Genomic DNA, 12,917 nt, shown 5'->3' on the forward strand with positions numbered 1-12,917 from the left:
TTTTGATAACAGTGTTTATTAATTAGTGCAGCGAAGAAATTCGGCACGTGCTGATTGATATTCCCGCTCCGATTGTTTCAAGGACGCTGCACGTGATTCTTGCTCATTATCGGCTAGATAAACACGTATGTGATTTATTGCGTTTACTTCGTCTTCGGTACGGTGTTTAGATAATGATTTATAGGTTCATCATTGAACACATTATCGTGTTTGTCTTAATTTATTTTCATTTAGAACTGGTGAGTTATGATTCAAATTTTCACCCAAGGTTTACCATGTTTAATTTTACAACAACATAGATAAATATAAAGCTTTATGTGGATATGTCGTATTTAGGCCATACAGGTTCATATGCCGACAGTCTTTTACTCTCATTATTTAGGGGACCGGACTGGCCGCCATATATAACCTAACGTGCTGAAAAATGGCTTTAACCCAATAACAACTCCGTCCGTCTGTCTATCTCTTTCTGTCTGTCTGTCTGTCTGTCTGTCTCTCTCTCTATATATATATATATATAATGTTGGCATTTAAATCCTAATTTTACTGCAATCTCGCCAAAGTTTGTGACTAAAAGCCCAGATATTGGAGAGAAAATTGCACATACTGGACCAAGAGATATAAACACAATATTCTCCAACTCAAACTTCGACGTAATTCAAAACGCTAACGACTGATTGGTTAGCGTCAAATCACTGACCAATCAGACACAATGTAGATTTGAGTCTGAGTCTGGACCTAGGAATGGTTCAATAATCATGTGTACGAGCTCCAATTTTAACACCGTAAGTCCAAGCCCAAGATATTTGATTGTTCAATTTTTTATTCGGATTAAGTTTCAACCAATCAGACCAGGAAATCATAAAACTACTGAGCTCGAGCTTGAGTCCTCCTTTTGAACACTCGCAAATAACATTACTTTTGCAAGCGTGTTTCTCATTGGCTATTAGTGGAACCACAGTCTCAGATTCAAGCTGAGAGTTTTATGTCCTCAAAATATGACCACTGGATTCTAGACAAAAGTATTTTTTTGTGAAATACATGCCAGATTTTTTCATGATTAAGTTTAAGATTATTACAAAATGTTCGCGATAACTCAAGGGCCTCGAAATGAATGGAAGAAATCCCCGAAAACAACAGGAAATAACAATAACAAAAACAACTGATTTTCCATTCCACGAATCTGCTTATTCATCGTTGAGATGAATTTGCAGCAATTAGAATAAAACAATACGCTTCATTCCAGATAGCACTCTTCAGTTTTGGAAAACAGTTTTAGAACGTTGAGGTACCGGAAAGTAGGACTGAAATTCTGTCATGTTGCATCTAAATTTAGCATACAATATTACTTACCGTCATTGGGGATTATGTTGCTGTTAGAATTAATCAAAATAAGGACTGTATTTTAATTAAAACACATTTGATTTTACACCAGTTCTTTACAATCAAGGTTCATAAACCAAGACAGAAACTGTAAAAAATGTGTCAACATAAACACAGAGAACGCAAGGACTTTTTAAGAACTAAATTTGGAAATGACACAGTTTATACATTATAGACATGTATATACCAAAGTTTATAAAAGTTTTGTTACACAGAAATAATTAGAAATTTCTGGCAAGCCTTTAAAGCAAGCATCTGTAGTGTAGTGAAGAACACCACAAATTATAAGTTAGGAGCACTAGAAAAGAACTATTTATTTATTCGTGCGCACTTCTTGTGTACTTTGACAAGATTTGTAAACTATTTGTGAACATAGTTCTGTTATTATTTTTTCAAAGATCTTTTATTTTTTTTATAACTATTTGCAATTATAAACATTGAACTTTATTTGCTACAGAATAAAAAAGCAACAGCACACCATGCATGAAACAACCTTATTTGCTTCGCGATGCCTATTTATGAGGTGTCTGTTCATTTTTATTGTGTTGTTGTTGTTGTGAGGTTTAACACTATTTTTCAGCACACGATAGGCTATACATGGCGGCCGGTATTAATGATGGAGGAAGAACCCGGGAAAACCCCGGAAAGAACCATCGACCCACGAGAAGCTACTGGCAAGCTTTCTCACATACCCACATTGGCTGAATTCGAGACTCGAACCGACGCAGACAGAGGTGAGATGGCAGTGATCCGTAACGGAGAGCCCTTTAGACCACTCGGCCACCCGGGGCCCCTGTTAATGTGTAAAGTTTCATGACTCCCTGAATGCTGTAAAACATTAAGCTAATTCGTATTTACAATTGATGGCAGAACCATTAATACCGACAGAAAGCGATTAAAAAAATTATTTTCTGTCTTGCCTTTCACCTGCGACACCTGGTGGCTAGGATAGGGGATATAAATTTATACGGCCAAATGCGTTAACTACGAAAAGGTATATATACTACGGCCGTAATAATCCCCCCTTGTCGTGTGTTTTAATTGCTTGTTTACCAAACGCTGGAGGGAAATAGTTTTCTTAATATTTTGAAGCATTAAATGCACTCTAATCCCACACTACATGGAGGAAAAAGAAAGTTACCCAAAAGGGATAAGTGTTGGAGACCCGGACGAAGGTCACTGATTCCTGGCACGAATATGATAAATTTCGAGCTAATGTTTGAACTTGAAGACTTAGTCCGCGATTGACAACGGTATTAAACACATATCGTTCATTTTGTTTTATTGGTTTTCTTTCTGGAACACATTTAGATCTCTCCAATGAGTTGTGCACGTAGTACGATCCATATAATGTTATGGACAGATCAAAGGGGGCTTAACAACTGACCTGTAATTTGAATATGCCGAGTGAAACAATTCCATAATATTCATAGAGATAAATAAATAAATAAATAAATAAATAAATAATAATAATAGTAATAATAATAATAATAATAATGATAAGAGGAAGAAGAAGAGACATATTCGAGATATTCTTTTTATTTCCTTCACCTTAAATACTGACAAAGATGCATGTTTTTGTTTTATTTTCACCAGCCGACCCTGGATCCCTGATCTGCATCATGTGCGATGGGGTGACAGATCTCAGTTACTGCGTAAGAACGGTCAACTGTACGGTAGGGCAGGTACTGCTGAATTAAATATACGTATGCATAAATGCAACCACGTAGTATGCATGTATGTATGTATGTATGTATGTATGTATGTATGTATGTACGATGTATGTACGTATGTATGCAAGTATGCATGCATGTATGTATTATTGCCTATTTCTTCATTATGCAACTAACATTTTGATCAATTAAAGAATTAAAAATCATTCATCGAGATTAAACACTTAAAAAAAGAGTTTAAATGCAATGATTTATCAGTTACGCTCTTTTCAAATTGTAAGATTTTATATAATGTTTGGCTTTCGGCATATTTGTTTAAAATTTTAAACCTAATAATTCAAAAATCACTTATTTCTTATATGTCGAAAAATTTATGTCATTCAGATGTAGAACTACTCGAAAGCAATCCACTAACCCACTGCTGTCATTTAGAAGAAACAGAGATTATTACACTTTGTATTTACCATTATTTAATAAAATTAAGACTAAAGTAGATAAAATGTTCCTTTCAATTTAGGAGTGCTTTGCAGAGCAAGTTATAGGCGACGATTCGTCTGTATTTTATAACGCCGGGTGTAAAGATTCCAGAGTATGTATATTATCTTTAAGTATCCTTTGTACATGATTTACTTCATTCATTTTTAGAGATCTTTGTTTGTCCTTACATATAAACATAAACATATAAACATAAAGCGAATGCATGTTCTCTTGAGATAGATTCACTACCGTAGATGAACATGCAAAAAAGAATATCGAATATCTATACTACGATATCTCCCTAAACAAAAATAAATCCCAGAAGCATAAAAAACCCACAAATACAAAAGAAATCACCCCTTCCCTCGCGAACAAGCAAAGATACAAAACCCAAAACAATCGTGACTATTTCGTTGAATATATAAATCGGCATTTTCAATCGCGTTGGCGCTAAATGTTCGAGCACATGCACCATTACTAATTTCACCAATAAAGGTATTATTTATTGTTATTTTTTAAAAAATAAATGAAGCTGAGTCTGAATATATTACTCTTGTTCATTCATAGCTCAAGGTAATCTGGGAATCATCAGTAGTTATGGGGAATACTATATAGTCTATGGAAATCCATTCAAAAAGGTCGTGGGAACCTTTAGGGTCTATGGGAATTTAACATGGATGGGATATTATAGGATCAATGGGAATTTAACATGGGGAATTTTAACATGGGTGGGACTATAGCTGGACAAGGGAAAGTTTAATATAGGCTGGAACTGTATAGTAACAAGGGGGAATTGAACATAGAGAATGTATAGCGACAATGGATTGAGACTGTCTAGGGACAAGAAGATTGAACATGGGACTATCTAGGGACATGGGGACGTTGAACATGGATGGGTCTGTCTAGGGACCAACGTGTCCTACGCTTGTGTTTTTCTTTACCGTTCTTTCTTTCTCTCTCCAATGTAATGTTAAGTCTGTCTGCCCATCTCTCAAAACGTTCCTGACTAAAGTACTGCCCGTTCTACTGTCACCCAGTAACAGTTGTGTGCGTGCTTGTGTATGTTTGTGTGTGGGTGTGCGTTATCTTTCGCTTACACACATATCATTTGTACAAAAGTTTAATTACAAAGAAGTAGCAACCATTTACGTAAACCATTTAATATAACTGTGTAGATCGCTAGCACAAACCTCTACCAACGCATTTTGAAAAGTGTTGCGTGACATGAATCGCCATTGTCGCTTGGTGTCTACTTTCTCCTTGGAAAATAGATAGTTTCGTCTTGATTAAGAAAATGTAATTAACTAAGTTTTTCACACTACTTGAACTCTACTTAAGCCGTCGTTCTCAATATTCTGGAAGTTCGTTTTTGCGTTTCTCAGATGTGGTAATATTTGTTACGGATCGACCGAATTTCTTTTGGCGTGAATCAGGGCTCTTGGTTTTGTGACATAAGTGGAGAGCGTTGATTCAAGCTCACTTACGTTGTCTTCGAAATCGTTGGCACGGATTTGAGACGACACTCAAGCTCTTGTGTGAGGCGACACAGCACGTCTTCGTTGCCTCTCACTTTCTCAATGAAGTCGTTTCATCTTATTGCAATATTTCATTTGACTAGGTTTCATACGCAGCAGATCCCTGTATATAGGAAGAGTGTCTTAGGGTCAGAGTATTCATTCAATTTTCAAACGATAAGGAAGATGCTAGAGTCAGCACAGATCGGCCTGATGGTCGAAGATTTGCTAAGAGTCATACGAAAGCATAATTCACAGGCGAAAGTGGCAACAAAACTTGCCTTCTGGTCGTTGATTTGATGAGAGTCATACGAAAGTGCAATATCTACAAGGTAAATTGGTATTTATCTCCAGAATACCTGCTTCGTCCAAGAAAGAGAGACAAAAGTCAAGATACCTGTTTTCGTTGTCAGGGGAAAGGACACTGGGCCTCCGAGTGCCCTAAGAGTAAAAAGAAGAAACAGAAACAAGAGGAGAAAGAGGAGAGGGGTTAAGAAGAAAAGACTAAATTGATGATGAGGAAGAACTTGTGCCAGCGAAGAGATGGAAATGGAAAAATTGACACTTTGAGCCGATGCGTTTGGCCTGATGTGAAATTTTATACTAAATTCTAATAGAGAATAGACCAGAAACAAAACGAAAGTGTTTCTTGGTCTTGACGTTTTATTATAAGGATGGTGTGTTTTGTTTTTACTGACACTGCATGAATATGTGCTCTTTCACCTCTCTCTATCCCTCTGGGTAATATTTTTGAGTTAGAATTGAAATGGAAGGGATGTTTTCTTTCACGCACGCACTCTATCCATGCAATTGGTTAAAAAGTAGTCACTTTGATCATCTATCATTTTGTGTCTTGATTTTGTCTAATTTCACACATTGACGCCATATAATAACGGCTTAAATGGGGTTTGGAGTATGGGTGGGTGTGGGTGTTTGGTAGAGTTGATCATCGCAGGTGAGGGCTAAGGTGCTTTCAAACAAAACTTTTCTTCTTCACATTGTGTTGATAGTATATAATGGGTTATTTCTTCACTCTGTGTTGATAGGATATAATGGTTTTCTTCTTCCGTCTGTGTGGTTAGTATATTATGTTTTTTTTCTTCTTCTTCCCTCTGTGCTGATAGTGTACGTTTGTGTGGATAGTTGATTGTGTGTTTGTGTGTTTGTAAGCATTCGCGTACGTTTGTGTGGATAGTATATTTGTGGTTTGTTTTTTCTCCTTCCCGTGTGTGGATAATATATTTGGGGTTTATATGCGTGTGCGTACGTTGAGTGGTTAGTAGATTTTTTTTTCTTCCTCTTTCCCTGTGAAGATAGTATATTTGGGGTTTGTTTTTCCCTCTTCTGTGTAGATATTAGATTTTGGGTTTGGCTTGGTTTGGTTGTCTTTCTCCTTCCTGTGTGTGGATAGTAGATTTTGAGGGTTTGTATGCGTTCGTGTACGTTTGTGTGGATAGTATATTTGGGGTTTGTTTTCCCTCCCTTCTGTGTTGATAGTATATATTGGGTTTGTTTTTTCTTGTTCCCTTCTGTGTGGACAGTAGAGTGAATGTTTGTATGCGTACGCGTACGTTTGTGTGGATTGCAGATATTGTATTTGTATGCGTTCGCGTATAGTATCCCCAGTAGCTACTACCATCTCAAAGGCATCCTCGAAGATCATGGTATCGGCCTCGTTATAACAGAGTTGCTCACTTAAATCGCATACGTTTGCGTGATGTTGGCCTGCGTACATCAATACTTTATTCCACGTCATTAATCGTCTAAGCAGTTGGTGCAAAGGTAAAAAACAGAACATCCATTACAGAGTCGGTGTCGATAAAAATGAAATGAAAAGGTGAAATTGTAACAATACATACAAATGAAGAGTGAAATCGGTCTTCGATGTTTGCAGTTAAGTATAGTTTTGTTATAAACGTGTTCAAGATGTTATATATATATTATATATATATATATATATATATATATATATATATATATATATATATATATATATATATATATATATATATATATATATATATATATATATATTTAAAGGAACTAGAAGGCACAAAAAGCAAATATGCATGGTGAAATCTCAACAATAACAATCAAACTATCGGCAAAATTGGTTTACTTTACAAAATTGCTTCCCTTTAAACTACTGGCTTGATAAATACAAGTACTGATGCTGGACTTCGAAGGGAGCCAAAATGTCATATACGCCTATATAACTTTTACCAACTTTATCCAAAATATCTGACAAATATATCTCCTTTAATCTTCTCCGATTTTTAAAGAAATATTCTATATAAATCACACTCAAATTTCCGAGAAATGCATTCATTTCAAACTGTTCTCATAAAATTGGTTGATACACAGTGCTGCTATAGATGATTGAAGTAATTTAATTATATTGATTTTTAAAAAAGCGTTCGAGTTAGTAGCTCATAAAATATTGATGAAAAACTCAAGGTATACAAAGTCATTGACAATTCTCATACTTGGTGTGATTCTTACCCAACAAAAAGGCGACCATGTGTGTATGTGACCAATGCTATATCTTCTTTACAATACGCCACAAGTGGAATCATTCAAGGCTCTATTCTGGGCCCTTTGCTCTTTCTCCTTTTCACTGTTAATTTTCCATGCCATATGAATGCCATTGAAACTGATCTTTCTGAGGATGACACAACCTTATATACCACGAGTGATACAATCTCTTCCCTTGGACAAAATTTACAACGCGATGCTGCCACTGTTATACTGTGGTGCGAAAGCAACACAAATGCAATTAGGCAGAGTTTAAAACTAACGATGACAATTGGTTAAAGGCAAATACTATATAAATTGAAGGATATCAATATATTTGTTCTGGGAACTAGATTAAATAACATAGAAACTCAAAAGCTTTTAGGTTTGGCTTTTGACGGGTATGTTTGTTCTGCAGTATCCAACAGAACAGCATTTTTTAAGAGAATGATTTAGTATGTGCTAGAATCTATGCCTCTCTCTCTCTCTCTCTCTCTCTCTCTCTCTCTCTCTCTCTCTCTCTCTCTCTATATATATATATATATATATATATATATATATATATATATATATATATATATATATATATATATATATATATATATTATAATAATAATATTGATTGTACCTTATGTAAAACTTGCAATGATACTAATTGTAATCAGATAATTAAAGTCCAGAAACGAGTCGCTAGAATTATTGCAAGGAAAGAGAATATCTATCCGCACATGTCTTCCCTAATTTACAGTGGTTACCTCTAATTATAAAGTAAAGCACTTTAGGACCTTTTTTATATAAATCTTTTCATAACATGGCTCCACAATATATCAACGATCTTCCAATTCCAGCTTCCAAAATCCAATCACACAATCTACGGTCTATTTGGAACTCTAGCTTTCATTTGCCTAATTTTAAATTCAAAAACACTCTCTACAAAACATCTTTGACGTATTCCGCATCAGTGTTGTGGAATATCACCCCGAATGTTATTAAGCAAGTACCAATAATCTCTTTTTTTATAACAAGTGCGCTTCACAGATTTCTTCTTTCTGATTATGTCATAGCTCAAACAAATTGAGAGATCTAACTTGGATACCCCCATCTCATATCCCAAACCATATGTATATCTTACGTATGTTTTAATCCAATGTATGTATGTATGTATGTATGTATGTATGTATGTATGTATGTATGTATGTATGTATGTATGTATGTATGTATGTTTACACATGTACGGGGGCCCCGAGTGGCCGAGTGGTCTAAAGGGCTCTCCGTTACGGATCGCCCCCATCTCACCTCTGTCTGCGTGGGTTCAAGTCTCGGATTCGGCTAATGTGGGTATGTGAGAAAGTTTGTCAGTAGCTTCTCGTGGGTCGGTGGTTCTTTCCGGGGTTTTCCCGGGTTCTTCCTCCACCATTAATACTGGCCGCCATGTATGGCCTATCTTGTGCTGAAAAATGGCGTTAAACCCTACAAGAACAACAACACATGTACGTGTCACACTTTGTAGCAAGAGTATTATTTGTACATTCACGTTGCACTTATATATATTTGTAATGTTCTATTATGGAGGACTACATTGCGTATTAACAATAATAATAATAATAATAATAATATTATTATTATTATTATTATTATTATTATTATTATCGATTAACATGGTTATGGAAAGTTTAAATTATTATCAGATACAACAAAAATTTACAGAAATCCAGTGACTCATTCAAACTTGGATATGTATATATATATATATATGTATATATATATATATATATATATATATATATATATATATATATATATATATATATATATATATATATATATATATATATATATATATATATATATATATATGAGTGTGGTTTCAGGTTTGCCGTGCTTCTGGTCATGAGTCTCTCCAAGTCCGTGATAAAATTCAAGTCTGCGAGAGATGCTGCGTGCAAAACCTTTGCAACAAATATTTGTGCAAAAGCATTGGTAAGATGATATATTTTATACAACAAAAACGGTTTTTATGTTTGCGTAACAAGAAATAAACTGTCTTGGCAGAAAGGTCGTGGTGAAGACTGCATTGTTCAAGACATTATGTCCAACAATGATTTTGTAATAGGTACGTGTAATTTCGCAGATTATCAGTAATGAAAATTATTATTGATTCTGATATGAACTTTACTGCCACATAAGGAACATTGGAGAAATTAATTATTAACACAAAAGGATATTTTAAAAAATCATATGATTACTTTGGTTCCATTAAGACTAGAATTAAACTGTACGTACACTATGCTTCTTATTATATTTCCTTCATCTTATCATTTCAATATATGGTTGTACCTCAACCGTCTTGCCTTTTTTTTTACAGAACTCTTGCATGCGTGTTCGTCAATTAATTATTTACATTGATAATGGAGAGGAATTTGCAAGTAGAAAAAGCTTGTTTCCAATTATTTTGCCTTGTATATATATTCTTATCAGTATATTATGTTTAAAAAAAACCCTAAAAATCAAATAAAAGAAACACTTTATTAATAATATTTGCATTTTTGATGTAAAATGAACTCAAAGATTTATTTCCTTTTTAAACCAGTCGTTTACAGTATTTAAACTGAGAAGGTTTGATCTTATAAGGAATTTATTTAAATTATGTGTTAGCAGAATTAACCATCGCTTATAAAAGTGCAGAATTCTCATATATGTATAATATTTGTTTGAATTAATATAAATTATAATAAGTTTAATGCGCTCAAAATTAATAAAAGACAAATATAAAAGCTGTACGAGGAATGTGTGTAAGTGTTTTGCGTTTTCTTTTATAAAAAAATTTAACGTAGCTTTAACAAATGTTCAGTGATATCTGTAGAAATGTAGAATGATGACACACCCAGTCACATTATCCTGAAACCAGACCGACCAACCCTAACACTAGCCTCTTAATGCTGAGTGCCAAGCGAGGTAGTTTCAGTACCATTTTTATAAGTCTTTGGTATGACTCGGCCGGGATTCGAACCCGCCACCTAACGCATCCGAGCACTAAATATTTGGAGATGCACCCATTCGCTAGTAAATGAATTTAATTATTTCCATTCTACGTTTTGCAGACTTCAATATTGATGGAATCTCAATAATCAGAAATTTAAAGGTATTGCAGATTTAATATCATAAAGTTTCCATTGGTTTACTATGGGAGCCAAATTAGTATTGTTAGTCGGATGCTCTAACCACTAGACCACCGGAGCGGTCTGTGCAAGGAATGTAAACTGGAATTAAGTCGTTAAAGTTCCAAACATTATCGCCAGTGAGACTTTTCTTGTGGTGCGAGCCATCGGAGGAGAAAGAGGGTTTACAAGAACATGGTACTAATGATATGGAGGAATGGGAACCAGTCTAGAGATGGTTGAACATAAAATAGAACATATATGGGTTTGGTTGGATCGAATGGATCGATAGTGAAAGTAAGAGTTTAGTGAAAGGAAGCTTTTGAGAGCTCATCATAGTTGCAACTTAAAAATATGTTTTATTGATGGAATCTCAATTATTTTACATTCTAGTGATAGGAAAATTCATTACTGAAATTACTGGTTCTTCGGAGCGGAATCGAAAACTAATGATTCAAACGCATGTAGACCCAACCCACGCACCCACCCCCAACAAATGCCACTGCTCATATGGCTTTCTCTACACAGAAACTGGCATCAATGATATGTCTATACTGACAAATATAGGTTTTATGATGAACATTCAGAAATTTAATGGTATTGAATTTTTAATATTATAAAGTTTCCATAGGTTTACTATGGGATCCAAATTAGTATTGTGAGTCCTTAACTTAGTTTGTCTCGAAGTACCAGATGGAGCCCTTATAACACCACCTTATGAGAATCAATTATCGGCCTTTATTTGGTTCTCTGGTTGGCCACAACTTTGAAAATTGGTAGAAGCGATATAATTAAATGAAAATAATAAGTTTGAGGACCGGACTTTCTTTTTTAAGATTTAAAACTTGTATTTATTTATTAAGGTAGAGAACTTTCAATTAAGGCATCGGATCACCAATGATCTCACAGCCAGAGAGCCAGTCTCTGGTGTGGGAATAACAAAAATTAGAGCACTAAATGTTTGGAGATGCACCCTTTCGCTAGTAAATTTAATTATTTCCATTCTACGTTTCACAGACTTCAATCTGTGTACTGTATTTGAGAACATAACATTTATTTTGATTTTGATATGGTGTATTTAATTTCCTACTAACAACATGATGTCTGGACTGGTAGTTCAAAGCTATCTTATTAGGTGCTGGTCAGGTAGTGCCCTGCTTCGAAGCACGTGGATCAAACAAATACTGCCAAAAGCCTGCATGTCAAGGCTGAAAATGATTTCTCCTAATGAACGGAAACACGCGTGGTTTGAATGCCAGCCTAACGAAGAAATTATTTTTGTTTTTAGTTGGTTAACATTAAGTTCTGTGGGAGAGAATTAGTGGTCCAATTTTTGACCTTTATTTTTAAAATTAAAACCGTCAATTGTAATAACATTACTGCTGCGCATGCGTAGTTAAACGTATTCAACTTATTTCCTTATTACAAACTCGTGTTCCATGAACCCGATTGTTAGCATATACAAGCAGTAATTAATAGTGTAACTATTTTTATATTAAGATTTTCCGATGAAGTTTTGGAATATTGAAACTTTAAACCAAAACATTTTATCTCGTTATTTAGTCAGAAATTTGTAAAGTACTGCATATTCCGTTTGTTTTCTTGTGTCCGGGAACTTAATTATAAAAAGACTCCGAGGTTATCAAATGCATACTATTAACATGTCTCAAGCATTTTTGTGTGTGTACAGGCATACACAGAATATAACAAATATCATAACGGAGATACGGCATAAGGACACGCTCCAATACTGAGTGTAGCTACAAGATGTACGGCGTAATGCTCATACATATACATCTTCAGTCACGAATCACTCACATGTAACCTCTGTCCACGTGGGTTAGAGTCCTGGCCCGGCGAACGTGAGAAAGCTTGTCAGTAGCTTCCTGTGTGTTGGTGGTTCTTCCTCCACCAAAATATACTGGCAGCCTGGTATCACGTACTGAAAAACGACATTGGAACCAGAAAAAACAACCAACTCAAACAAATTATTTTTAATATCAAGTTAGGAAGTGGTGGGTGAAAAAATGACGTATCACTGGTAAATGTGGAGTTTTTCGCCCAAGTGTGAAGCACTATTCACGGTGACTAACTTTATCTAAATTACATCAATACTGTGTTTTTCTGTCTTAGATTATATAAATGTAGCAATATTTACCTATATATGAATTTAATGTAATGTTGTTTTTCCAAAGTTA

The 12,917-nt window shown here is 34.9% G+C and overlaps 1 protein-coding gene across 1 annotated transcript in view; it reads left to right on the forward strand.

The window, feature by feature from the left end:
- LOC149778683 (uncharacterized) overlaps positions 1-12,917 on the forward strand; it is a 111,476-nt gene that overhangs the window by 83,341 nt on the left and 15,218 nt on the right. The window contains exons 3-5 of the mRNA XM_089938367.1: positions 2,980-3,068; positions 3,574-3,645; positions 9,433-9,541. Of these exons, the coding sequence (XP_089794493.1) occupies positions 2,980-3,068; positions 3,574-3,645; positions 9,433-9,541 (270 nt within the window). The remainder of the gene's footprint in view (positions 1-2,979; positions 3,069-3,573; positions 3,646-9,432; positions 9,542-12,917) is intronic.

The sequence above is a fragment of the Sinohyriopsis cumingii genome, chromosome 17, assembly GCF_028554795.1.
Source record: "Sinohyriopsis cumingii isolate HCF-2022 chromosome 17, ASM2855479v2, whole genome shotgun sequence".
In the NCBI taxonomy this organism is placed as follows: Eukaryota; Metazoa; Mollusca; class Bivalvia; order Unionida; family Unionidae; genus Sinohyriopsis; species Sinohyriopsis cumingii.